The following is a 26,249-nucleotide window of genomic DNA, read 5'->3' as shown; positions in this document are numbered from 1 at the left end:
TTGGACCCACACAGTAGGGGCCTGGTGAGTTAGGCTGATGTTTGATTTCTTCAGACACAAGGAAGGAAGGGTGCTGGGTTGACCTAGATCTAGGGTTCAGGGACCTCAGCTGGCTGTTGAGGCAAGGCCATGGGTGTGAAGGGGCTGCTGGGGTGTGTTGTTCACGGACCCTTTTGTGTTCTTATAGGGAGGCCTTCGCCATCCCTTTGATTCCTCTGGGCCTGAAGGAAACCAAAGAAGTTGACTTTTCGATCGTCCTCAAGGTAAATCTCAAACGGAGGGCTCTGGGCTCAGCGTGGAAACGATGATGTACTCTTTGCAGTGACTTTAGGCGCTTCTGTGATTCAAGTGTCAGTTGACATCTGTGAGGTGACCCCAAGGCCTCACTTGGCCGCTTACCATGAGAATTTTGTGTATTCATTCCTCCGAAACTCTCGCTGTCATCTCTGGTGGCTTCTGCCACCCTGTCCATCCCCACTGTTGTCTGGGACTGGAACCCAGGACCTTCTGCATGGGGCAAGCACTCTACAGAGAGCTGTGTTTTTAGTCTGTCTTCGGTGACTTTGTAGCTCCTTCTGTGTGCCTGACAAAAGGCAGATTGTACTCTCTATTTTAGTGTCTTTATTTGCAAAGAAGTTTTTAAATTTACATTTATGTATGCATATATTTATTTGTGGGTGTTGTGTGAATGTGTATGTTTATTGTATGTGTATGTGTGTCTGTTGTGTGTGTGTATGTGTTTTCTCTGTGTGTGTATGTGTTTTCTCTGTGTATATGGGTGTGTGTGTGTATGTGTGTGTGTATGTGTGTTCTCTGTGTGTGTATGGGTGTGTGTGTATGTGTGTATGTGTTTTCTCTGTGTGTGTATGGGTGTGTGTGTATGTGTTTTCTGTGTATGTGTGTTTTCTCTGTATATGGGTGTGTGTATGTGTGTGTATGTTTTTTCTCTTTGTATGTATGGGTGTGTATGCGTTTTTCTCTGTGTGTATGGGTGTTTTCTCTGTGTGTATGGGTGTGTGTATATGTGTGTATGTGTGTTCTCTCTCTGTGTGTATGTGTGTGTGAATTTGTTTTCTGTGTGTGTGTGTGTGTGTTTGTTCGTTTTCTCTGTGTGTATGGTTGTGTGTGTATGTGTGTGTTGCAGACAGGTGGATATGCAAACCTTTATGGGTGTGTGGAAGTCAGAGGACAATTTGCAGTTGGTTCTTTTCTTCCATCATCTGGGTCCCAGGAATAGAACTCAGGTCGTTAGGTTTGGCAGCCTTTACCCCCGGCACCATCTTGCTGCTCTTTTTCTTTGAGACAGTCTCACTGTGTAGCCCAAGATGGAACTCACATGCATGAGGTGCCCTTGGAGGACAGAGGGCATAGGGTCCCCTGGATCTGGAGTGAGGGGTGGCTGCAAGCCACCTCATGTGAGTGCTGGGAACCTAACCCAGGTCCTCGTAAGTGCTCTTAACCTTGGGGCCATCTCTGGCTGCTCAAGAGTATCTTTGAAGAACAATTTGTTAATAAAACATCTTTATTTGACCTCTGTCCTCAGAGACTTTCATCTCTGAACAGAGGCATTTAAAATTGTTACTGTTATTGTTAGGGTTGGTGTGGATATTTACGTGTGTGTGTGTGTGTGTGTGTGTGTGTGTGTGTGTGTGTGTGTGTGTGTCCACTGTGCATGCAATATTGGTAGCAGCCAGAAGAGGGCCACAGATTTCCCGGAACTGGAGTTAGAGGTGGTTGCAAGCCGCCATGTGGGTGCTGGGAAATGAACCCGGGTCTCTGGCAAGAACAGCTCTTAGCTACTGAGTCATGTGTGTCTCCAGCCCCTGCAGGGTTTTGTTTGTCTGTTTTTTAGACAGGGTTTCTCTATGTAGCCCTGGTTGTTCTCACTTTGTAGACCAGACTGGCCTGGAAGGCGAAGATCCCAAGGGCTGGGATTAAATATGTGTGTGTGGTGGGGGAGGGTACCCCAGTTGGAGAAGGGTAGGTCGTAGCAGTTTAGGACACAAGGTTATCAAAAACTTGATTTTCTGGGAGGAAAACACCTGAGCAGCGGCCGCCTTCTGCAGTCCTTTCACAGGGTATTGAACTTCTGACTGACCTGTTTGCTCTGGGGAGCTCTAGGCAGTGTTGGAAGGAATGTCTTCAGTTGTGTTTGTGGCTTTGCTTCTTTAAGATTTAGCTTGGTGCCAGAGTTACAAGAATGCAGGCATTTTTAAAGGCCATTCGTGTTATAGAAACCTGGGGATTTTATGGCCTCTGCAGAGATCCAAATAGGTCATGTGCCAAATTCCACATTAAAGGGAGTAAAAAAGAAAAATCCCATGTTGTGGACATGGCCAACCATTGCTCAGCTGAGGTTCCCAACCGTGTCATTTTGGTCTAAAAGGGAGCCTGCCGATGTCAGTCATGCAAACATGAGACCAGTTAGCAGACTTTCCATTTTCTACATTCCCCATTTATGCTTGAGAGAAACTCGGATACCATAGGCGGGGCCAGTGAACTTAATCCAGGCAGTTCCATTTCAGACCTGACCTGTGTTTCCTTGGAATGTTAGGTCATGCGAACTTCAAGATGTGATTTGCTCTATTTAACGACATCTTTAAAGTAGCCACAGTCATTAGCAAGCACCACCAGGGGCTGGAAGATGGACCTTAGTAAAGAGGGCTGCCTGGCGTGAAGACCCTGGGTTCAGCCGGGCTGTGGTGGAGCACTGGGGAGACAGAGGCAGGCGGTTTTCTGTGAGTTCGAGGCCAGCCTGGTCTACAAAAGCTAGTTCCAGGGCAGGCTCCAAAGCCACAGAGAAACCCTGTCTCGAGAAAAAAAAAAAAAAAAAAAAAAAAAAAAAAAAAAGGAAGAAAGAAAGAGAGAGAAAACCAACTCTCCCTCTCTCGGAAGCCAGGGAGCTTGGCAGTTAGGGTGGAAGTTTACGCACTCTCTCTGCTCTGCTGGACCAGTGACTGGGTTGGTCTTGGACAGGCAACTACAGCTTCGGTGGGTTCATGAGTGCATGGGCTCTGTTGACTTACCTTATCTCTTTTTTTCTACAGGATTTTATCTTGGAACATTACAGTGAAGACAGCTATTTGTACGAAGATGACATTGCAGACCTTATGGACCTGCGGCAGGTAAGTGCGGGGAGTCAGGACATCCCATGACTGACTCTTACAGCCTTAGGGAGTCCAGTATGCTGGGCACAGAAAGGAGCTCTCAGGTCATCCAGGGCACTTGCTGTACCAGAAAACCGTAGCAGGGGTGAGACCTGCCCATGTTGGGCCCAGGCTGGATCCCAGGATTCCTCACTCTGTCTCTGTCGGCTCTGCTATCTCTCCTTGAGTTCATGACCCCCACAGCAAGGTATCTGAGTGTTCAGGCATGGGTCCTGGGCCACGATTCTCACCTTGCTGATGTCTTCCTTTCCAGGCTTGTCGAACACCCAGCAGGGACGAGGCAGGGGTCGAGCTGCTCATGTCTTATTTCATCCAGCTGGGCTTTGTGGAGAGCAGGTTTTTCCCGCCCACCCATCACATGGGGCTCTTGTTTACCTGGTAGGTGCTCTCTGGGGTCCCCTCTGCTGTGTCCTCCCCATTCTGACTGTGGCGCTTGCCTAGCAGGTTCCAGGGGCTGGGTCTGTCTGTGAACTGCTGTTTGTGTACAGACCCAGAGAAGGGAAGCTGCCACTGTGGCCTCTTGCTTCTCAAAACAAACAAGCCTCGAAAAGGGGGCCGTTTTGTGTGTGTGTTCATTTTGTCATTGAGGGAAAACCAGAGCCCCTCAGGTGGAACCAATGAGAAGCAAGACAAAAAAAAATTTTTTTTGAGAAGATTCTTTTTTCATACAGAGCAGGGACGAGGCGGGGTTCCAGGGGCTCATGTCTTACTTCATCCAGCTGGGCTTTGGGAAGAGTTTTTCCTGCCCACCCGCCACATGGGTGGGGCTCTTGTTTACCTGGTAGATGGGTGTGAACTGAAACTGAGTCTGATCCCAGTGACAAGGGCATCGAAAAGAAAGACGGGCTTTCACTATGTAGTCCCAAGATCCTCTTAAACGGACCTCAAACTGGCTGCCGTCTTCCTGTCTCTGCAGCCCAAGTGCTGTGATTATAGATGTACCCCCGGAAGCAGATCTTAAAACTTGAAACAAAGCTTTTGACTCTTTTCCATGATTATTTAAAGATTAATATAGTTCCTTGAGAAAGGTTCTTGATAGGTGGCCCAGACAGTCAAACTCACAATCCTCCTGCCTCAGCCTAGAGAGGGGGCCAGGAAGATAGGCAGGAGCCACCAGGTCTGGCTTGTGGAGATTTTTTTTTTTTTTTTTTTTTGCTGCAAACTGCACGAGGCTTTATTGTAATTTAAAGAGCTAACCCCAAGTTAGCTCGGGTCTTTTGTCCACCCACCATGGCGGTTGGCTACAAAAGACAGTTTGAACCGGCTGCTGAGAGATCTTGTAGGGCAGTGTAAGGGGAGTGTCTAGGGGTACGCACAGGCTCACGATTGGTGTGCCCCTTGCCCTGTGTTGATTGGTCAACTGGTTGTTATGGCCCATAGGCCCTCCCAGGGTGGTTGCTATGCTCTGTTCGGGGATTTTTTTTTTTTTTTCCTTTTTCTGTTGAGATAGTTCTTTCTGTATAGCCCAGGCTGGCTCCAAATTCATGGTCCTCCTGCCTCAGCCTCCCAAGTGCTGAGAAGATGGGTTTGAACCCCATACAATCAGACCTGTCATCTTGCTTGGAAACAAAAGCCTGATTGTCTGTGCATCTTTGAATTTCATATGAGAAGTGAGTTTCTCTTCTCGTGTGCCCAGAAGTGGCGTTAATTAGCCAAGTCATCTGTATGACCGGGACCTGTTTGTTTTCCATAGGTATGATTCCCTCACCGGGGTTCCGGTCAGCCAGCAGAACTTGCTGCTGGAGAAGGCCAGCATTCTGTTCAACATGGGAGCGCTGTACACCCAGATTGGGACCCGCTGTAACCGGCAGACACAGACTGGGCTGGAGAGCGCGGTGGATGCCTTCCAGAGAGCTGCAGGTACGAATCCTCCCCAGCAGCCGAGCTACGGTCTCGGACCCGCCAGGTGGCACCGATGGTGCTGCTTCTGTCCCCAGACTGAAAAGAGTCTTGCTCAGGTCCTCTGTAGACCCACCAAGTACTCATGCCTTACAAGTCTGACCAGAGCTGGGGGCGCGGCTCCAGAGATTGCCTAGCTTGAGGGAGCCCCTACGGTGAATCTATAATATCACACACACATGGAGGAGGAAGCAGTGACTGCGTAACCTCTTTGTCAGGTTGGCATCACGTGATCTCAGTCAGCAGGGCTCGAATGCACAGGGAGACTTGTAGTTAATGATTAATCTTTCCCAGGTGAGTGGCTTCAGTGATGGCCGGGAATAGTTCTCAATGATGGGAATACAGGCGCTTGCCCTCACTAGTGAAGATGTAGCCTTTAGAATTTTCTATTACTTGTTACTATACAGGTCCATACAGTAATCTGTGTCTAAGGGGACATGTTCCAACACATGCCTGCGTGAAACTAAAAACGGTTCTGAAGCCTGTATGAGAGCTGGGGTCGGAGCTCAGGGACAGGACATTTGCCTAGCAAGGGTGAGGCTCTAGGTTTGACCCCCGTGATGCAGACAAATGAAGGGGATGGGGAAAGGAGGAGGAAAGAAAGACAAAAGAAAGAATCCCTGTATATTGTCCACATCTGAGACAGATTGGGCACAGTCAGAGATTAGCAACCAACAATAAAAGAGACCAATGATAACCATACAATGTGATAAATGTTATGGATTGCTTGTTTCTGGAATTTTCCATGCAATATCCTATTACAGTTGGCTGAAGGTAACTGAGCCAGAACAAAGCTGAACCTCAGATAAAGGGAATTACTGTTATTATCTACACTTCTGTATTACTGCTTAACCGGCCATGTTTGCAAAGCCTGCGGTGGCTGATTTCAGAGCCGCCGGGTAACATGCACCATGAGCCTGCTGCTTCTGGCCTTCTCAGAGACTGACGAACACTCCCAGCTGCTTTTTCTACAGTGCTGGGTGCGGAACTTGTTTTGTCGTCCAGGTTGGCCTGGAACTTGGGGTCCTCCTGCTAAGAGGACAGATGTGAGCTGCCACAATCGGCTTTTTTTCTTTTTTGGTTTTTCGGGACAGGGTTTCTCTGTGGCTTTGGAGGCTGTCCTGGAACTCACTCTTGTAGACCAGAGCTGGTCTCAAACTCACAGAGATCCACCTGCCTCTGCCTCCCGAGTGCTGGGATTAAAGGCATATGCTACTGCCCAGCTTTTTCTCCCCATGACCCTTAAAGTTCAGCCTGTTATGAACCAGAATCAGGGACAAAGAAGAAAACTAGCTTAGCACCAAGCTTTAAGGGCTGGGTCATGAGAGTTGGGACAGCGGGCCAGCCTGGCGCTGATGGAGGTATCAGAGGGCTCTGTGTTGCTCCTGTCTAGTGGGCCCTATGTCTGCAGAATGGAAGGCAATAATGACAGTTGGATGTAGACCACAGGGTGACCCTCCAAGAAGCCAGTTTGAGAGCTTTTTTTTTTTATTCCTTTGAGAAATAGTCACTAGGTGGGGCCTTTAACTCACTATGTGGGCGGGGCTGATTTTGAACTTGAGGTGATGGTCATGCCTCGGCTTCCTGAGTGCCACTATTCCAAGCGTGGGCCACCACTTGCCACTCTAGCCTAGCACCCTTTTGCCTTCTGTGCTCGTCATTTCCTCTCCCTGCGTGAACCTGCTTGGAAACATGACTCTAAAACCTGTGAAGGACCACAGCTTCGCCCTTTTGACACATGAAGGCAAGGTCTTGTTAATATTTAGCTCAGGCTGGCCTCGAACTCTCAAGTCTCTGGCATGCTGGGACAGCAGGTTTGTTTTAATTGCGGCTGGCCTCTGAGGAGTCTTAGGGAGTCACACTTTGTGGCCTGCCTCCCGGGCTTCAGAAATACAAACAAAGAAACTTAGTGACAGGCCAGTCTGGGATGGAGGAAGGGAGGGGACCAGCAGCCTGGAGCGGACACCATCCTTCTCTGGGGCAGCAAAACCAGGGGAACCAGTTGGATGGGATGCAGGCAGCCCAGGTTAACAGTCGCTGCAGTTAACAGTGGCACAGTTAACTTTTTTTTTAAAGATTTATTTTTATTTATTATGTATACAGTGTTCTGCCTACATGCCAGAAGAGGGCGCCAGATCTCATAACAGATGGTTGAGAGCCACCATATGGTTGCTGGGAATTGAATTCAGGACCTCTGGAAGAACAGTTAGTGCTCTTAACCTCTAAGCCATCTCTCCAGTCCCACAGTTAACTTTTCTAAGTGTCACAAAGTCAGTCCAGGGTGGCAGCGTGGGCATGTCCAGTAGAGGCTTCCCCAAGCCCTGGTACCTCTCACTCACTCCACTGGCTTTTCTGTTTTCTCCATCACATGCCTCATCATGGATGGAATGTCCCAGGTGAGACAGAAACAAAGGCGAGTCACCGGGTCCCCTTGCTTCATGCATATGTAAATGTCTTAGAAGAAAATCCATTTAAAACAAATTGTGATGAGGTATAGATATCATAAATTACAGTTTTAATTATTCCTTGCCGTGGTAAATATGCATGAGATGCAATTACCTTGTTGGCATTTTTTTTTTTTTTTAGGTGTGTGGCTTAGCTGCATCGCGTACCAGGGCAGCCAGCCATCACCACCCTCCGGCTCCAGCGTGGCCTCATCATGCACACTGGAGTGGGCCCTATCTTTTCCTGCTTTTATTCACCTATCGAGACAGGGCCATCTGGGCACCTTTCTGCTTCACCCTCCGAGTGCCGGGGCTGTAGGGGTGTGTCACCGCACCTGGCATCTCTGTGCCTGGGAGACTGCAACGTCCCTTTCCTTGTTCCTACGGCTCCTACTGACCTCTGTTCTACTCTGTGCCTCTGAGTGTGGCTATTCCAGGAACCTCACCAAATGGAACCCTGTGCTATCTGTCGTTCCGCGGCTGGCTTACTGTCCTCAGCAACAAGTCTTCATTCATGTGGTCCACACATCTGCGTTGCAGTCCTACCATGTAGCCCTCAGCCCTGGCAGGCCTGAAATTCACTCTGTAGACCAGACTGGCTTGGAACTCACAGAGGTCCTCCCTCCCTCTACCTCCCCAGTGCTGACATTAAGGACCACCACGTTTGGCTCATCTCATTTGACTTGTGTACGGCACTGGGACTCGAACCCGGAGCCTCTCACATTGCAAACACGAACTGTGCCACTGAGCTTTTCCTCCAGCCGTCATCTTTTTTTTTTTTTTTTTTTTTTTTTTTTTTTTTTTTTAAGGCTGTAGAATATTCCACTGTGTGTGTGTGTAGATATTTTGATCACCTGTTAATCCACCAGTGGGCATTTGGAGTGGTAAACCTGTTGGCTATTGGGACCAGAGCTGCAGTGAGCCTGGGTGTCCAAGTAGCAGTCAGGTTTTCCACGCAGTCATTTAGGTCTCCACAAAGGAGCGGAGCGGCTAGCTAGCATGGCAACTGAGAGTCGGATAGAGTCTTGACTTACATATAGCCCAGAATGTCTTTGAACATTCCGCCATCCTATTTCAGCTTCCCTAGTGCTGGGATCAAAGGTGTGTACCACACACCTGGCAAAATACACATTTTTCAAGATGCTTTCGGATTGTGTGTGCCACCTTTACATATATAAATTATAGATGTCTGCCACGTATAGGTGTGTGTATGTGTGCATCTATAAGAGAAATATGCTATAAATATATTATAAATTGTATATGCACATCGGATGGATGGATGGATGGATGGATGGATGGATGGATGGATGAGTTTTCTTTGCATAGTTACTGGCTCATACTCAAGGCCTCCTGTGTGCTATCCAAGCACTGATGAGTGATACCCCCAATCCAGCTGTGTTTTCTTTCTTCTTTCTCTACAGCAGCATGATAAAATAAGAGTGACTTAATATTAAAGAGCAACAAATTCTCATTCTAGGGGTCCTAAACTACCTGAAGGAGACATTCACGCATACTCCGAGTTATGACATGAGCCCTGCCATGCTCAGCGTGCTGGTCAAAATGATGCTTGCCCAAGCCCAAGAAAGCATGTTTGAGAAGGTCTGCCTTCCGGGGATCCAGAATGAGTTCTTCATGCTGGTAAAGGTGGCTCAGGAGGCCGCCAAGGTAAAGGCTTCTTAGTTCCTCTGACTTCTGGGTAGGCAGGATCCGCTGGTTCAGGTGCCTCGGAGCGGCGGGGCGGTTGGGGGGAGGGGGGGTCACCACAGCAGCTCCCCCACAACCTGAGCAACGTGCCAAGATGGCTGGCCCGCGTTTGCTTGGCAGGGACTGGTGTTTCAGATATGGATCATGGAGTCCATCTGCAGCTTAGCTGAAAAAGCAGCCTAATGACAGCTGCTTGAGCCTCTGTTAGGGCTGATGCTGACAGCAGGTGGACTCGCTTGGCTTTATGCCGACATTCTGGAGCATTCTCCAGCAGGGGACTGATTTGGCTGAGAAGAAAGGACTCTTTCTCTGCAGCCAGCCTTGGGAGGGCCCCGGAGCCACTTTCCTTGCCTGTCTATTTCAGGTGGCAGAGGTCTACCGGCAGCTGCATGCAGCCATGAGCCAGGAGCCAGTGAAAGAGAACATCCCGTATTCGTGGGCCAGTGTGGCCTACGTGAAGGCCCACCACTACGTGGCCCTGGCTCACTACTTTGCCGCCACCCTCCTCATCGATCACCAGCGTAAGGCTGGGGCTCGTAAGGGCTGTGGGCTTGCTGCCTTGGGGGGGGGGTGGTGCTGAGCTGAGAGGGAACTGCCTTCTTGCCTTGGACATAAGCCCACCAGAAAGGCACAAGGTGGAAAGGACACACTGGCCCAAGTGGCTATCACACAGGCCTGTGGAATCCAGGGTTGACCGCTCTAATGGGAGTCAGAGGGATCAATGAACAAGGTTTCTTTGTGTGGCCCTGGCTGTCCTAGAAAACTCATTCTGTAGATCAGGCTGGCCTCTAACTCAAAGATCCACCTGCTTCTGCCTTCCAAGGGATGGGATTAAAGATATGCACCACCACATCCAGGTTAAAATTATTTTTTAATATTTATTTTAAATGTTAATTCTTGTTGTCTTAGCCACTCTTATATTGCTGAAAAGAGACACCATGACTAAGGCATTTAACTGGGGGCTTGCTTACAGTTTCAGAGGGGCTAGTTCATGACCATCATGGCAGGACGCGTGGCACCAGGCAGGCGTGGTGCTAGAGAAATAGCCGGAAGCTGCATCCTTAGCCATAGGCGGCTGGCAGAGAGACAAAGAAAGTCACTGGGTCTAGGATGGGCTTTTGAAATCTCAAACCCCATGTCCAGTGACACACCTCCTCCATCAAGGCTATCCTTCCTAACCCTTTACCAACAGTTCATCAGCTGGGGACTAACCGTGCAAACACATGAGCCTATACTGGGCATTTTCATTCAAACCACTGTATAGGAGTCTGTATGCAGGGATTATACTTGTGAGCGCAGTGCCCATAGTGGCCAGAAGAGGGCGTTAGATGCCCCAGCGCTGGCGATAACAGGCAGGTGTGAGCTGCTTGAATGCTGGGAACTGAACTGGGGCCTCTGCAAGGCCAGTAAGACCAGCATGCACCTTTTGTTTTGTTTTTTTGAGACTGGGTTTCTCTATGTAACATCCCTGGCTGGCCTGGCACTCGCTCTGGAGACCAGGCTGGCCTCAAACTCACAGAGATCCGCCTGCCTCTGCCTCCCGAGGGCTGGGATTAAAGGCGTGCGCCACCTCTGTCCAGTTTATTTTTGGAAGTTTGGGGGATGAAATACAGTGGCTTACTCAGCAGTTTTTATTTTAATTCATTTAATTATTGCATATCTACTTAGAGATGAGGCCTCCCTATGTAGCTGAGGCTGGTCTTGAACTGAAGATCCTCTGCATTAGCCTTTCGAATGCTAAGATTATAGGTGTGTGCCACCACACACATTCTCAGACAGTCTTTGCTTGGTTTTGTTGAAACTGGGTGTCATGCAGCCCAAGATGACCTTACAGTCCTGTCTCTCTCTTAAGTGCAAGGCTTACAGGTGTATGTCACTGTGTCCAGCTAAGGTGATATATATTTAATAAGTGACTGCATGAACTAATTTGTCTGTGCTGCTGATTATCTTGGCCCAGAGAGAATATTTTAAATGAATCAAAATTAGTGCCAAAAAAAAATCCGTGATTAAAATTTTTAATAAAAAATCGGCATGGCGGTGGCACATGCGGTTAAGTCCCAGAATTCCAGAGGCAGAGGCAGATGGGTCTGTGAATCTGAGGCCAGTCTGATATACAGAGTGAGTTCCAGGACAGGACTGTGTAGACAGACCCTTTCTCAAACAAAACAAAACAAAACAAAACAAAACAAAACACACACAAAAAAAAAACACCACCAAAATTAAATCAAAACAGGGATTTCATGAAATGTCTATACTGGCTCCCGATGGGGGTGGAGCACACCTTTAATCCTAGCACTCAGGAGGCAGAGGCTGTGAAGGTGAGGGTGTAATTTTTTTCACTAGACCCAAGAAAAAAGATAAATGGGTGTTTGTTGGGGAACAATTACACAGAAAAATACAAAGAACCTCGGGAGGTTTCTCTGCCCTTCCTACCTGATTTGCTGACCCACCAGAAAGACAGCACCAAGGAAAGCCTCAAGCATTCCACCTTCCGCTTCCGGCTGCCTGAGGCCATGCCCAAGGAGTGTGGCCATCGTTGCAAGTTCACTGCAAGACCTCTCTACAAGGCTGGCCTGGTCTGCAGAGTTCCAGGACAGCCAGAGCTATTACAGAGAGAAACCTTGTCTCAGGGAGGGAGGGGGGGAGGCTGTCTGTATTGAGCCCTAGCAGAGGCCCGTTTGGAAAGGACTGGTGTCTTACTCACCGCGGGTCTTTGAATAAGATTCTGCCACATACCCTGGGCTGGCTTCAGGCTTCAGTCCCTCCCTGCCTCGGGCCCTCAGTGCTGTGTATGAGCTACCACACTCTATTTCTTCCTGTCCTCCTAAGCACCACACACTCACACACACACACACACACACACACACACAATCAGCACTAACGTTTTTCACGGTTGGGCATACAGTTTAGCACTTAAACTGCTCGTCTAGCATGCAAGGAAGCCCAGGGTTCAATCTATACGACTGAAAAAGCTGGGCGTGGTGGTACACACCTGCAACCCTCGCACCTGGAAGGTGGGGAGGTAGGAGCGCCAGAGTTTAAGGTTAACCTCAACTACATATAGTAAGGCTCATCCAACCTGAGCTACTAGATACCCTATCTCCCAAATTTACAGAAAAGACCCCTTCCAGAGAGGGGGAAGGAAGGAAGGAGACTTATGGGGGGCCTGGCAGCCCCTGGGAGGAATGCAGATGGGTCAGCCATCTCGCCCCAGCTGTGCAAGGCGGCTCCATATAATGGTCAACTTGGAGGAGGAGGCAGAGAGAGGTTCAAACCCCGAACCCCTAGTATGTGGCCGTCGTCTTGGGAGCAAAGGCTTAAGGCCCGGTAGCCTGGGCTATTGCCTGCGAGCCAAGAAGAGCTTGGTGGCATTGTTGACACAGAGCTCGGGTCTGGGGCGCTGTCTCCAGAGGGACGTAACCTGTGGCTGTCTTTGCAGTAAAGCCAGGTGCAGACGTGGACCACCAGGAGAAGTGCCTGTCCCAGCTCTATGACCGCATGCCGGAAGGGATGACGCCTCTGGCCACGCTCAAGAACCACGGGCAGCGTATGCTACTGGGTGCGTGCTCCCGTCCTGGGGTGGACTCTGCTCGCTCCTCAGCCTCCGAATGGGGGTCCGGGGGAGGGCTTGGGAAAGGAGACCACCCTGCACTGAGAAATGCTGTGGGCCCGTCCCAGTCCCAGGTGGCTTTCCAGAGCCAAGCTCTCAGCTCCGTGAGTGGCCAAGCTTCTGACCCCAGCCAGGTCCTTGACTGCTTCCTGACACTGTAGCTGTTCATGACGGCCCTGTGCCACACTGCTGTGGAAACTGTTGTTGCCCCCCCTTCCCCTCCTCTCCTGTCTCTCCCCTCCCTCCTTTCTGAGAATCAGAAAGGATAAAGGGCCTCATGTATACCGGGCAAACACAACCATGCCCTGGCCTTTTATACATTTTTCATTTGGGGGCAAGTTCTTGGGAAGATGCCCAGCTCTGTAGCCCAGGCCACCTTGAACTTGCCATCCTCCTGCCTCAGCTTCCCAAGCGCTGGCTCCCCTCGATGTCGTTGTTATCACAGTGCTTCAGCATCAGCCAGCGAAGGCTGGGAATGGGGAACCCTGGTTGGGTCGTCAGCATGAACATCTCCCCGTCTCGGTGACAGTGGCTGTGCCTCTGGGGTGCCTTGGCCATGCTTGGCATTCTCTCTCTCTCACTGCACATTTGGTCAGCAAACCACACAGGCTGTACCTAGAAAACACGGCTGAGGTCCCTCCACCCTGACTGAAGCCACGTGACCAGCCTGGTGCTGGTTCCACTATACCCCTCACCCCTCACAGCTCCGTGAGGTAGGCCTGGTAGGACCCTCATTTCCATAGCTGTCTCCCCACAGACCCTGGCCACCTTGGTCCTCAGCTCACACCCTTAACGATAACTCTTTCCGCCAGCTGCCCGAGCCCCGTTGCCACGTGGTTGCCCAAAATATCACACAGAGATTAATATTAGGTACGAATGCTGCCGGCCGATGACAGGGATTTCTCATCTGCCAGCTCAGTCTTAATTATCAACCATAGCTATTAAACTATATATTTTACAAATTATCTTATTGAGGACGCAGGTGGCAAGCCTTCTGTCTTCCCTGGCTCACGTGGCGACTCCCTTACTACATTTCCCAGAGTCCTCCTCTAGTCCCGCCTAACTTGCTGCCCTATTGGCCAACAGTGCTTTACTTATTAACCAATAGGACAAACATACACAGAAGGACCTCCCCATCACACACCCAGCCCTGGCGCTTGGAAGGTCAGGAGCGGGGAGCTGGTCCTTGCTTTGACTCACTGCCCTTCTTCCCTCCTCCCTGCAGACCCCGTAATGCTCCTGCCCCAGGGCCTTTGCCCTTGTGTCTTTCAGGAGCGCTCTCCTGTCAGGCATCCTCATGGCCGCTGCTTTTCTTCAGAGCTCTGCTCTAGTTAACCCGGCTGTTGGGCTGGCAGAGCCCTGCCTGGCAGCAGCCCTGGGGTGGCTCCCTGTGACCACACGAAAGAGGTGTGGGAGAGCACGCCACACCCATGACCCCCGTACCGGGGAGGTGGAGGCAGGAGGGCCACAGTGCAAGGTCAGCCTTGGCTGTGTGCTAAGTTTGAGGCCAGCCTGCGATATCTGAGAACCATCCACCACCCCTACCGCCCCGCACTGCACGGAAGAAGAGTGACCCCATCAAACAGACATGCTTGCACACACACACACACTGCACACACGCACTGCGCACACGCACATGCACACACACGTGCGCATGCACACGCGCACACACGCACACGCAATATGAACATGCACACACACGCACATGCACGCACACGCGCGCACATGCACACGCGCGCACACGCACATGCACACACACGCACATGCACGCACACGCGCGCACATGCACACGCGCGCACACACGCACATGCACACACATGCACACACGCACACGTGCGCACGCAAGCGCACTCGCACACACGCACATGCACACACGCCCGCACACACGCACGCGCGCACACACGCACATGCACACACATGCACACACGCACACGTGCGCACACAAGCGCACTCGCACACACGCGCGCACACACGCACGCGCACTTGCACACACATGCACACACGCACACACACGCGCACACATGCACACGCACATGCACGCACGCACACACATGCACACGCGCGCACACACGCACACACATGCACACATGCACACGCACATGCACGCACGCACACACATATGCACACGCGCGCACACACGCACACACATGCACACGCACATGCACGCACACACGCACACGCACACGCACGCGCACTCGCACACACTGCACGCACATGCACACACGCACATGCACACGCGCGCACACACGCACACACACGCAATGCACGCACACCGCACACACACACATGCACACCGCACACACGCACACCCGGAGGAAATGCTCCCCCTTCCTAGTTACTCAATCAGAAAAGCCTCTCTCGCTGTGTCTGTCTGCAGGTAAAGGACACCTGCACCGGGCCATTGGCTTCCACGAGGAGTCGCTGAGGGAGGCCAACCTGTGCAAGAAGCTGCGTGACATCCAGGTGCTCCGGGACGTGCTGTGCGCGGCCCATCAGCGCACTCAGCTCAAGTACAACCAGCACCGGGAGGACGACGACCTCCTGAACCTGGTTGCCGCTCCAAACGTCCTTGGTGAGCAGTGGGAGCCGGCCGTGTGGGCCTGTGCGGCGGGCGCTGGTGGCCACAGCTGCACGAGCCGGTGGCTGTTCGCCCATCCTGGACGGAGCCGGGGACACACACGCCTAGTGCCGCCCGCGCTGGATGTGGTGACACACCTGCAGTTTTAGTGTTGAGTTCAAGGCCAGTCTCAGCCGGGGCTGTGTGAGGTGAGGCAGGAGGAGACCATGGCTCAAGGCTGCCCTTCCCCCGGGCTGTTGAGTGAACCCTTGTTCCCCTTGGCCTTTCCGCGCTGTCCTTCCCACCTTCACCTCCGAGCATCTCGGTCTGGGTCCCTCAGTCCAGGCCCCCCTCAGTCCCCGCCCCCTCAGCCCTCGCCCCTCCCAATCCCCGCCTCTTCTCAGCCCCGCCCTCCCAATCCCCACCTCCTCTCAGTCCCCGCCCCCTCCCAGTCCCCGCCCCTCTTCTTAGTCCACGCCCCTCTCCTCAGTCCCCGCCCCCTCTCAGTCCCTGCCCATTTCAGTCCGTGCCCCCTCTTCTCAGTCCCCGCCCCTCCAGTCCCCCCCCCTCCTCAGTCCCCGCCCCTCCCAGTCCCACCTCCTTTCTCAGTCCCCGCACCTCTCAGTCCCCGCCCCCGCTCAGTACCTGCCTTCTCTCGGTCCCCGCCTCATCTTCTTAGCCCCCGCCCCTCTTAATCCCCGCCTCCTCTCAGTCCCCGCCTCCTCTTCTCAGTCCCCGCCCCCTCTCAGCCCCGCCCCCTCTCCATCAGGCTCTCGGGTGTTGCTCTGCTCTCCCGAGTGGCTCCTCTGCGCTCCCTGCTGACTCTTCCCCTTCCCTGAGCTCTGCCTCCTCTGACTTGTTGTGTCGTCCTCCTCGCGCTGTCCCTGCCTGCTCTGGGTGTCAGGGATCTCTCTCTCACTGACTGACTCTTCCCCTTCCCTGAGCTCTGCCTCCTCTGACTTGTGTCGTCCTCCTGGTGCTGTCCCGGCCTGCTCTGGGTGTCAGGGATCTCTCTCTCACTGACTGACTCTTCCCTTTCCTGGGCTCTGCCTCCTCTGACTTGTGTCGTCCTCCTCGCGCTGTCCCGGCCTGCTCTGGGTGTCAGGGATCTCTCTCTCACAGACTGACTCTTCCCCTTTCCTGAGCTCTGCCTCCTCTGACTTGTTGTGTCGTCCTCCTCGTGCTGTCCCGGCCTGCTCTGGGTGTCAGGGATCTCTCTCACACTGACTGACTCTTCCCTTTCCCTGAGCTCTGCCTCCTCTGACTTGTTGTGTCGTCCTCCTGGTGCTGTCCTGGCCTGCTCTGGGTGTCAGGGATCTCTCTCTCACAGACTGACTCTTCCCCTTTCCCTGAGCTCTGCCTCCTCTGACTTGTTGTGTCGTCCTCCTCGCGCTGTCCCGGCCTGCTCTGGGTGTCAGGGATCTCTCTCACACTGACTGACTCTTCCCTTTCCCTGAGCTCTGCCTCCTCTGACTTGTTGTGTCGTCCTCCTGGTGCTGTCCTGGCCTGCTCTGGGTGTCAGGGATCTCTCTCTCACAGACTGACTCTTCCCCTTTCCCTGAGCTCTGCCTCCTCTGACTTGTTGTGTCGTCCTCCTCGCGCTGTCCCGGCCTGCTCTGGGTGTCAGGGATCTCTCTCTCACAGACTGACTCTTCCCCTTTCCTGAGCTCTGCCTCCTCTGACTTGTTGTGTCGTCCTCCTCGTGCTGTCCCGGCCTGCTCTGGGTGTCAGGGATCTCTCTCACAGACTGACTCTTCCCTTTCCTGGGCTCTGCCTCCTCTGACTTGTTGTGTCGTCCTCCTGGTGCTGTCCCGGCCTGCTCTGGGTGTCAGGGATCTCTCTCTCACTGACTGACTCTTCCCTTTCCTGGGCTCTGCCTCCTCTGACTTGTGTCGTCCTCCTCGCGCTGTCCCGGCCTGCTCTGGGTGTCAGGGATCTCTCTCTCACAGACTGACTCTTCCCCTTTCCTGAGCTCTGCCTCCTCTGACTTGTTGTGTCGTCCTCCTCGTGCTGTCCCGGCCTGCTCTGGGTGTCAGGGATCTCTCTCACACTGACTGACTCTTCCCTTTCCCTGAGCTCTGCCTCCTCTGACTTGTTGTGTCGTCCTCCTGGTGCTGTCCTGGCCTGCTCTGGGTGTCAGGGATCTCTCTCTCACAGACTGACTCTTCCCCTTTCCCTGAGCTCTGCCTCCTCTGACTTGTTGTGTCGTCCTCCTCGCGCTGTCCCGGCCTGCTCTGGGTGTCAGGGATCTCTCTCACACTGACTGACTCTTCCCTTTCCCTGAGCTCTGCCTCCTCTGACTTGTTGTGTCGTCCTCCTGGTGCTGTCCTGGCCTGCTCTGGGTGTCAGGGATCTCTCTCTCACAGACTGACTCTTCCCCTTTCCCTGAGCTCTGCCTCCTCTGACTTGTGTCGTCCTCCTCGCGCTGTCCCGGCCTGCTCTGGGTGTCAGGGATCTCTCTCTCACAGACTGACTCTTCCCCTTTCCTGAGCTCTGCCTCCTCTGACTTGTTGTGTCGTCCTCCTCGTGCTGTCCCGGCCTGCTCTGGGTGTCAGGGATCTCTCTCACAGACTGACTCTTCCCTTTCCTGGGCTCTGCCTCCTCTGACTTGTTGTGTCGTCCTCCTGGTGCTGTCCCGGCCTGCTCTGGGTGTCAGGGATCTCTCTCTCACAGACTGACTCTTCCCCTTCCCTGAGCTCTGCCTCCTCTGACTTGTTGTGTCGTCCTCCTCGCGCTGTCCCGGCCTGCTCTGGGTGTCAGGGATCTCTCTCTCACAGACTGACTCTTCCCCTTCCCTGAGCTCTGCCTCCTCTGACTTGTGTCGTCCTCCTCGCGCTGTCCCGGCCTGCTCTGGGTGTCAGGGATCTCTCTCACAGACTGACTCTTCCCCTTTCCCTGAGCTCTGCCTCCTCTGACTTGTTGTGTCGTCCTCCTCGTGCTGTCCCGCAGCGCGGAAGCCGCATGCTCGCCTGTCTCGTCTCCTCTGGGTTTGCTCGTGTCCTGCACCCCTAGGTGTCTGGCCTGCACAGTTACTGCTGTGGGGCGAAGTCAGGTCTCTGCAGGAGCTCACCCAGCAGGCCACTCTACAGGGAGGACTGTCAGCGCGCTCTTCTCTCTAGTTAGAGGTGGGACCTGGAGGGGAACCCAGTTGAGGGGCCTCCTGAGATGTAGAGGGAACCGCCTCCGGGGTTTGTATGGGGCAGGTCCCTTAGGGATGGAGACACTCGTGACCTGCCTGGAGACGCGCATCTGTCTGTCAGGGAATTTCTGGGATCAGACCCTAGACACGGGCTACAGCTTTCTGAGAGCCTGGGAGGACAGGAGTTGTCGTTTCCATAGCCTGCCTGGGGGAGGGAGTCATGAGCCGTGGATGAGAGTCAGAAAAGTACCATACACAGTATCTCACCCTCCTGGTCTCCAGCACCCCTGACCTTGGTCTCTAGAGTCCCCTCCTTGGGGAGGGACCTGTGGAAGCTACAATACTGGTTCCTCTGTGTCAGCCTGAGCATTCGGGGTATGCCAGTCGCCCTAGTGCATTAGTGCTGACGACGGTGCTAATGCTACCTGTGTGGGAGATGAGGGTGTAGCTGGCGGTGTAGCTTGGTGGTTAGGTGCTTTAGATTCCTGCAGGCGTGGCTCAGTGGTAGAGCCCCTGCCTAGAATCCCCCAGTGAGGGGCTGGGGTGTGGCTCAGTGGTAGAGCCCCTGCCTAGAATCCCCCAGTGAGGGGCTGGGGGCGTGGCTCAGTGGTAGAGCCCCTGCCTAGAATCCCCCAGTGAGGGGCTGGGGGCGTGGCTCAGTGGTAGAGCCCCTGCCTAGAATCCCCCAGTGAGGGGCTGGGGGCGTGGCTCAGTGGTAGAGCCCCTGCCTAGAATCCCCCAGTGAGGGGCTGGGGGCGTGGCTCAGTGGTAGAGCCCCTGCCTAGAATCCCCCAGTGAGGGGCTGGGGGTGTGGCTCAGTGGTAGAGCCCCTGCCTAGAATCCCCCAGTGAGGGCTGGGGGCGTGGCTCAGTGGTAGAGCCCCTGCCTAGAATCCCCCAGTGAGGGGCTGGGGGTGTGGCTCAGTGGTAGAGCCCCTGCCTAGAATCCCCCAGTGAGGGGCTGGGGGTGTGACTCAGTGGGAGAGCCCCTGCCTAGAATCCCCCAGTGAGGGGCTGGGCGTGGCTCAGGGGTGGAGCCCCTGCCTAGAATCCCCCAGTGAGGGGCTGGGCGTGGCTCTGTGCACTTCCTGGTGTGAGTAGGTCCGTCATTTGATCTGGAGCACAACCAAAAACAGACCAAGAGTTGCTGCTCGGGGATCAGGTTTGTGTCCCGTGTGCCCCACATCAGGAGGAAGCAGGAAGCAGGAAGCTGTGTCCCCCTCGGCCCAGGAGGACGGACCACGGCCCAGGAAGCGGCCTCACCGCTCTAGAGCAGACACAAGCCCAGCGTCCTCTTGATGCTCTGAAGGACCCAGCAGGGTGGTTACTGAACGCGGGGCGTCTGCCTTGGTGGCCGTGGCTTTCTCTAGGACAGCAGTTTCTGCTAGGACAGCCTGTGGGTGGAGACTCCTTTGGGGTCAAATGACCCTCTTTGCAGGGATTGCCCAAGACCCCCGGAAAGCCCAGAGCTTTACAGAATGATGCCTAACAGTAGAAAATGACCGCTGGGAAGCAGCAGTGAAATAATATTATGGTTGGGGTCACCGTAGCTCGAGGAACTGCATCAAAGGGTCACAGCATTGGGAAGGTTGGAACCACTACATCAACAAGCCCTTGAAAATGGCGTTTTGTCTGGCTGTCTCAGTCCCAGCCCCAACAAAAGCATGGCCACCAGGGCCAGGCCCGAGGAGGTTTTCCATCCACTCTACGAAGAGTTTAAAGTGTTTGAGTTTAGTGTCTTTGGAGAGGAGGCCTTGAGACCTGAGTTTTCAAGAATTACTCTCCGTGACACACCCACTCACCCCAATCTGTAATCTTCTTTTCTAGCAAAACCTGAGCGAGAGGCCGAAATAACCTCCCCACAGTTCTCCAAGGTGACAGTCACAGACTTCTTCCAGAAGCTGGTACGTCGGCCACTAACTAACTATATTTGACCACTTCTTTTATGAATTACCTGACGATTTGAACCTTTTAACTTTTCTCTTTGTTTATTTACTATTTTCTTTTGAGGCAGGGTTTCTCCGTGTAGCCCTGGCTGTCTTAGAAACTGACTCTGTAGACCAGGCTGCTCTCGAACTCACAGAGATCCTCCTGCTTCTGCCTCCTGAGTGCTGGGATCGAAGGTGTGCACCGCCTTGCCCTGCCTTTTTCTTTTCAAATTAGCATGAGAAGTATTCCGTGTTATTAACTTTAAAACATTACTAATCACTAATTACTATTGTATAATTATGTGTGGGTGTGTCTGCATGTGGGTTCATGTAGGTGAGTGCAGGTACCCTTGGTGGTGACAAGAGGCATTAGAGTCCCTGCAGCTGGAGTCATAGGTGGCTGTGAACTGCCGTGTGGAAACTAAACTTGGGTCCTCTGGAAGAGAGCAACCGGTGCGCTCAGCTGCTGAGTACTCCCCAGCATCACATGTTATTGACTTTCAAATCTTGAGAGCCTTTTGTTTTTCTTTTTTAAGCAGGGTCTCATTATGTAGCTCTGGTTGCCCTGGAATTTGCTATAGAGATCAGGCTGGCCTCAAACTCACAGAGATCCACCTGCCTCTGCCTCCTGAGAGTTGGGATTAAAGGCGTGTGCTATCATGCCTGGCCCTATTAAGATAGTAGGTTCAGGGGTACAGCTTGGTCTCAATGTTCTAGCCTAACATTCGCAAAGCCCTGGGTTTGAACCCTAATAGAGAGAATATGAATGAATTTCTAAAAGACACTTTTCTTTGAAATGTACTGGATATGTTAGAGACCGGTGTAACCTCCTATATGATTGCACCAGCACGCACTGCCCCTGTGATGTTAGGCACAATGGAGCTGGTTGAAAACCAAAGACAGGGAAATCCCTTGACTTTATGTGTTCGAGACCAGCCTGGGCCACATGGCAGCTCGGCCTCCAAACCCTTCACCACATGGCCCTCTCTTCCCAAGGGACCCCTGTCTGTGTTTTCGGCCAACAAGAGATGGACACCTCCTCGAGGGATTCACTTCACAGTGGAGGAGGGGGACCTGGGTTTCACTCTGCGAGGGAACGCTCCAGTCCAGGTGCACTTCCTGGACCCCCGCTGCTCTGCTTCGGTAAGTGGGAGGGCCCACGGGGGTGGGCGATGGCGTTTGGGATTTGGCGATGTCGACAGACTCTTAAGTGAAAAGCCTCTGGATGCTTCCTACCCACCACCACCACCACTCCGCAAATGAATTTTTACTTTTGGTAGTAAACTCTTTTGTAAATGAGGGCTGGGGATATAGCTCAGTGTTGGAGCACTTAGTTAGCATATGGAGGTACCACAGAAAAATCAAAAGACAAAACAAAACAGACCCTCAGCAGTGGCCACTTAGACCAAGAATCTGGGGACCCCGTCTGGGATTTAACGAATAACCCCTGACATTTATTCCAACGTTTCTTTTTAGCTGGCAGGAACCAAGGAAGGAGATTACATCGTCTCCATTCAAGGCATAGATTGTAAGTGGCTGACCGTGGGTGAGGTTATGAAGCTGCTAAAGAGCTTTGGAGGGGAGCATGTTGAGATGAAGATTGTGAGCCTCCTGGACTCCACCTCATCCATGGTGAGCGCAGACACCCCCCCCCCCCCCGTGGTGAATAGTGGGTCGGGGGAGGTCAGTGGCAGTTTGGCCTTGGTGTGGTCAGGCCCCCTGTCTCCCACCTATACAATGTGGCAGGAGCAGCTGAGGCCATCCCCGGTTCTCTCTGCTCATCATCCCGGGGTGGACTTGCCCCGGTCAGAGAGAACTTGAAAACTGACTTCTATCACAGAGCAATGCAATAAAAATGCTCAGATAAAACGGAACCTAACGTATACCTGGAATCCTGTCATCTGGATAAGTGACATAGGAAGGCTGAGTTCCTGGCCACCCTGGCGTACACTGTAAGACCCTGTGCCAGATAGATGGGCGGGTGGGTGGATAGATAGATGGTTGGGGGCTGGAGAGATGGCTCAGAGGTTAAGAGCACTGACTGCTCTTCCAGAGGTCCTGAGTTCAATTCCCAGCAACCACATGGTGGCTCACAACCATCTCTAATGAGATCTGGTGCCCTCTTTTGGTGTGCAGATATACATGAAAGCGGAACTCTGTATATATAATATAATAAGTCTTTTTTAAAAAAATGAAAAAAGCCTGATGGTGGCAGCACACGCCTTTAATCCCAGCACTCTGGAGGCAGAGGCAGGTGGATCTCTGTAACTTCAAGGCCAACCTGGTCTACAGAGTGAGTTCCAGGAGGGTTTCTCCATAGCTATAGAGAAACCCTGTTAAAAAACAAAAATAAAGACAAAACAAACAAACAAAAAAAAGAAAACAACAACAACAACAAACCCCAAATGGTTAGTTTATACCAAAGGGCTTAGAGACCATGGTAGGCATTTCCCATGAGATCTTGGGAAGTGTCTGCAGCTTCTTTAAGTTCATGTGTGACTTTAGGGCCTTTGAATGTTTACCCAGAGGGAGGAGGTGTGTGTTAGCTTCCTTCTCCTCTGCACTTTGTCCCACCTAACAATGTACCTTAAAGTTCATGCCGTCACAACTTTTACAACACTTGGAGCCTAATCTGTGTCTGTTAGTCGGCTTTTCATCCTATAACAAGAGACCTGAGGCGAACTGCTTAGGAAACAAAGAGGTTTATTCAGCTCACCATTTGGGAGGTTTGGACATCCAGAGCTAGTGGTCCCGTTGTTCTGGTTACGTGGTCAGGTAGACGGCGTCATGGTGGGAGAATGTGGAAGGGAGGGGTCCCAGAGCAGAACAGGAAGCCACAGCTAGCAGGGTCCCAGGGTCTCTCCCCGGTTGACCCCAGGACCTCTGTGAGGCTTGTGTGAGCAAAAAACGGAAGCATGGGTGTGGTTTTGAAAAGATTATCGTGGTCCAGTGTCCAGCAATAGGTAGGAGGCCAACAGAGCTTGAACTCGGGTGGGCTCTTGAACGAAGAGCCATGGAAGAGACATAAGGGGTGGGGTCTGGCTTAGCAGTTAAAACCTCTGGCTGTTCTTGCAGAGGGCCTGGGTTCCATCTCCAGCACCCACAAGGCAACTCGCAACTGTATCTGGCGCCATCTTCTGGCCTCCTTGGACATTGTGCAGACATTCGTACACTTAAATAACAAGGAATAAATCATTTTTTAAAAAGAAAGAAAATAGCTGGGCGGTGGTGGCGGTGCACGCCTTTAATCCCAGCACTCGGGAGGCAGAGGCAGGCGGATCTCTGTGAGTTCGAGACCAGCCTGGTCTACAAAAGCTAGTTCCAGGACAGCCTCCAAAGCCACAGAGAAACCCTGTCTCGAAAAAGCCAAAAAAAGAAAAAATAAGGGAGTGTTGAGCACAGCACCAACAGGAGCACAGACTGTGCTGGAGAGAGAGAGAGACGACCTTCAAACAAGTGTGCTGGGACCAGAGGGGACTACAGGAAGTAGAACAGAGGGCTTCTTCACAGGGGTGGAGGCCCTTGAGTCTTTACAGAACGGCGCTGACGTAGTCTGGTGTTTGTTTTAGAAGGATAACTACTGCCTAGAGGCAGGTCATGGGTATCTGTCTAAGTGAGAGAGAGAGAGAGAGAGAGAGAGAGAGAGAGAGAGAGAGAGAGAGAGAGAGAGAGATTCAGCATTTGGCAGCTGTATTCCTGAACTTCATGTTTCAATGACTGAAGTCATTGAGTTAGGCGAGGCCTGTAGTGACTCGTGGTGGCTTCAGGGGACACCTCATCCTAGAGGGGAGGCTTGCCAGCAGGAGCAGGTCTATCCTCACATCTTGGTGGATCAGCAGATATCACCTTCAAGGCTCATTTGGGAACCTCCATTTCTGCCTGCTAGGCCACAGTGACGGTTTCCATAGCCTCCCAAAGTGAGGGCAGCTGTGCACGGTCTTGACCGTAGCCAGCAGTCTGGACTCCACAGAGCTTGCTCTGTTGCTGCCCCGCCCTTGCAACGGGCCACAAGGAACCGGACATGGGTGTTAAAAAGCAGCCGTTCAACGGATAACCTGGCTGGATTTGAATTCTGGCCTCAACCAGTCAGGGAGCTCGGGCAAGTCTAAGAATAGCTCCAAAGCTCAAGACAGTGGGAAGAAAGGATCTGTGTGGCCTTAGCGGGCCACTGTGAGTTAGTTGGGGTGAAGCCCAAACGAAGGGCATAAGATCCACCCTGTGTGTGTATGAGCTCTGATAATGATGCCCTGCTTGTTATGGCTGTTCTTTGTAGCCAAGGAGGACTGCAGATAATGACACCTGAGCACTGTTTGCTTTGAAAAGAGTTCGGGTTGTGAGTTTTAATTACGTGTAGGTGTGTGTCTGCGTGTGGGTGGGCACACAGGCGTGCAGGTGCCAGAGTGTCAGGTCCCTTGGAGCTGGAGTTATGGCCGGTTGTGTGCCTTTTGACATGGTCCTGGGAACTGAACTCAGGTCCTCTGGGAGAGCCAAGAGTGTTCTTAACCACCGAGACGTTTCTCAGCCTCTGAACACTGCTTATGATGACTTAACTTCAAAACAAAATCCAGTGGTGAGGGCTGCCAGGGATGTGGCTCAGTCCTCTAGCACCTGCTTAGCGTGCCCTGGGTTCCCACCCAGTGACGGGTGGGCGGGCTGGGGGGGGGGGACCAACCCCAATCAAGTGTTGAGAACAAATGAAGGCTTGTGTCGCCTGAACTGTCACCTGCCACTCTTTGTTTTGGCTGGTGGGATCTGTCCTCCTCCCTAGAGGACTTACAGACACAGTGGGAAGAATCCATGCTTTGGAATGGAGAGCTGGAATCAGGCGTTGACTGTCAGGCTGTGTGACTTTAGCTGCCTAATACCCTCTCTGGGCCTTGATGTGTTCTTGGCAGTCAGTTTTAGGAGTCTGACCTTGCAGCGTTTTCAGAAATTCTCTGTAAGGTCCCCAAAGTCCCAGACAGGGGCCAGAAAGGCTTGGAGTCCTTAGCAAGGGGGTGGGGGGGGCACGCTGTGCAGGAGCAGCAGAAGAGGCAAAAGGAAGAGAGGACCTGGGAAGGGAGCTGACCCCGCAGTGACCCTGGGAGGGGGGAAGGGTCAGCGATGCTTCTCCAGGAATGCAGAGGGGGGGTGTATGTGCTTGCAGACATGCTTGGATAGCAGAGCAAGTCTGTGTCTGCTGGAACAGTCTGCGTGGCAGGAATGTAGGGTGTGGGCCGGTACCTGGAGGAGAAGGAGTCAGTGGGAGGAGACGGGGGTGGGGGGGCCGTCTTTGAGGGCAGCAATTGCGTGTTGTGTCGTGCAAAGCTCCCAGGATGCTGGATATCTGCGTTGAGTGGTCAGAGGTGAGCAGAGAGGGTTGCGAGAGAGGCAGTTGGGAGGAAAGGGCTGGTGGGGCCGGGAAGACAGGAGTGCCAGGTCAGGGGTCATTATGCAGAGACACCTGGTCAGGGAAGCCCATCGGTTGGAGTAATAGCCTCAGGCCATTTGCAGCTGTTTTGAAGGATGATGGCGAGGAGGCCCAGGTGGAATTTAGCTGGAGCTGACATCCTGCCAAAGGAGTGAGGAGGAAAATTGAGGCCTGTGAGAAAGCTGTTACCTAGATAGAAGGCAGCTGCCAAGCGGGCGGGTGGACGGGCAAAGGGCGGGAAGTGCTCAGAACCCTGCAGTCTGCCTCCTCTAAGATTTTGGTTCCATTGTTGTTAGCGATAGACTGTGTGCCCTGTTGAATTCTAAGAAAGGGGGACTCTTGATCGAAAATCACCAGAGTCTAAGGTGTCCTAGTTAGGGTCACTATGGCTG

At 52.7% G+C, this 26,249-nt stretch overlaps 1 protein-coding gene across 1 annotated transcript in view; it reads left to right on the top strand.

The window, feature by feature from the left end:
- Positions 1–26,249, top strand: part of Rhpn2 (rhophilin Rho GTPase binding protein 2) — a 61,605-nt gene that overhangs the window by 30,518 nt on the left and 4,838 nt on the right. The window contains exons 4-14 of the mRNA XM_027430284.2: positions 188–263; positions 3,048–3,125; positions 3,421–3,545; positions 4,861–5,027; positions 8,988–9,175; positions 9,579–9,735; positions 12,654–12,773; positions 15,202–15,396; positions 20,347–20,423; positions 21,444–21,590; positions 21,924–22,079. Of these exons, the coding sequence (XP_027286085.1) occupies positions 188–263; positions 3,048–3,125; positions 3,421–3,545; positions 4,861–5,027; positions 8,988–9,175; positions 9,579–9,735; positions 12,654–12,773; positions 15,202–15,396; positions 20,347–20,423; positions 21,444–21,590; positions 21,924–22,079 (1,486 nt within the window). The remainder of the gene's footprint in view (positions 1–187; positions 264–3,047; positions 3,126–3,420; positions 3,546–4,860; positions 5,028–8,987; positions 9,176–9,578; positions 9,736–12,653; positions 12,774–15,201; positions 15,397–20,346; positions 20,424–21,443; positions 21,591–21,923; positions 22,080–26,249) is intronic.

This window comes from Cricetulus griseus, chromosome 9 (assembly GCF_003668045.3).
Source record: "Cricetulus griseus strain 17A/GY chromosome 9, alternate assembly CriGri-PICRH-1.0, whole genome shotgun sequence".
Lineage (NCBI taxonomy): Eukaryota > Metazoa > Chordata > Mammalia > Rodentia > Cricetidae > Cricetulus > Cricetulus griseus.
Note: the sequence above shows the minus strand (reverse complement) of the source record. Positions and strands in the feature narration are given on the sequence as shown.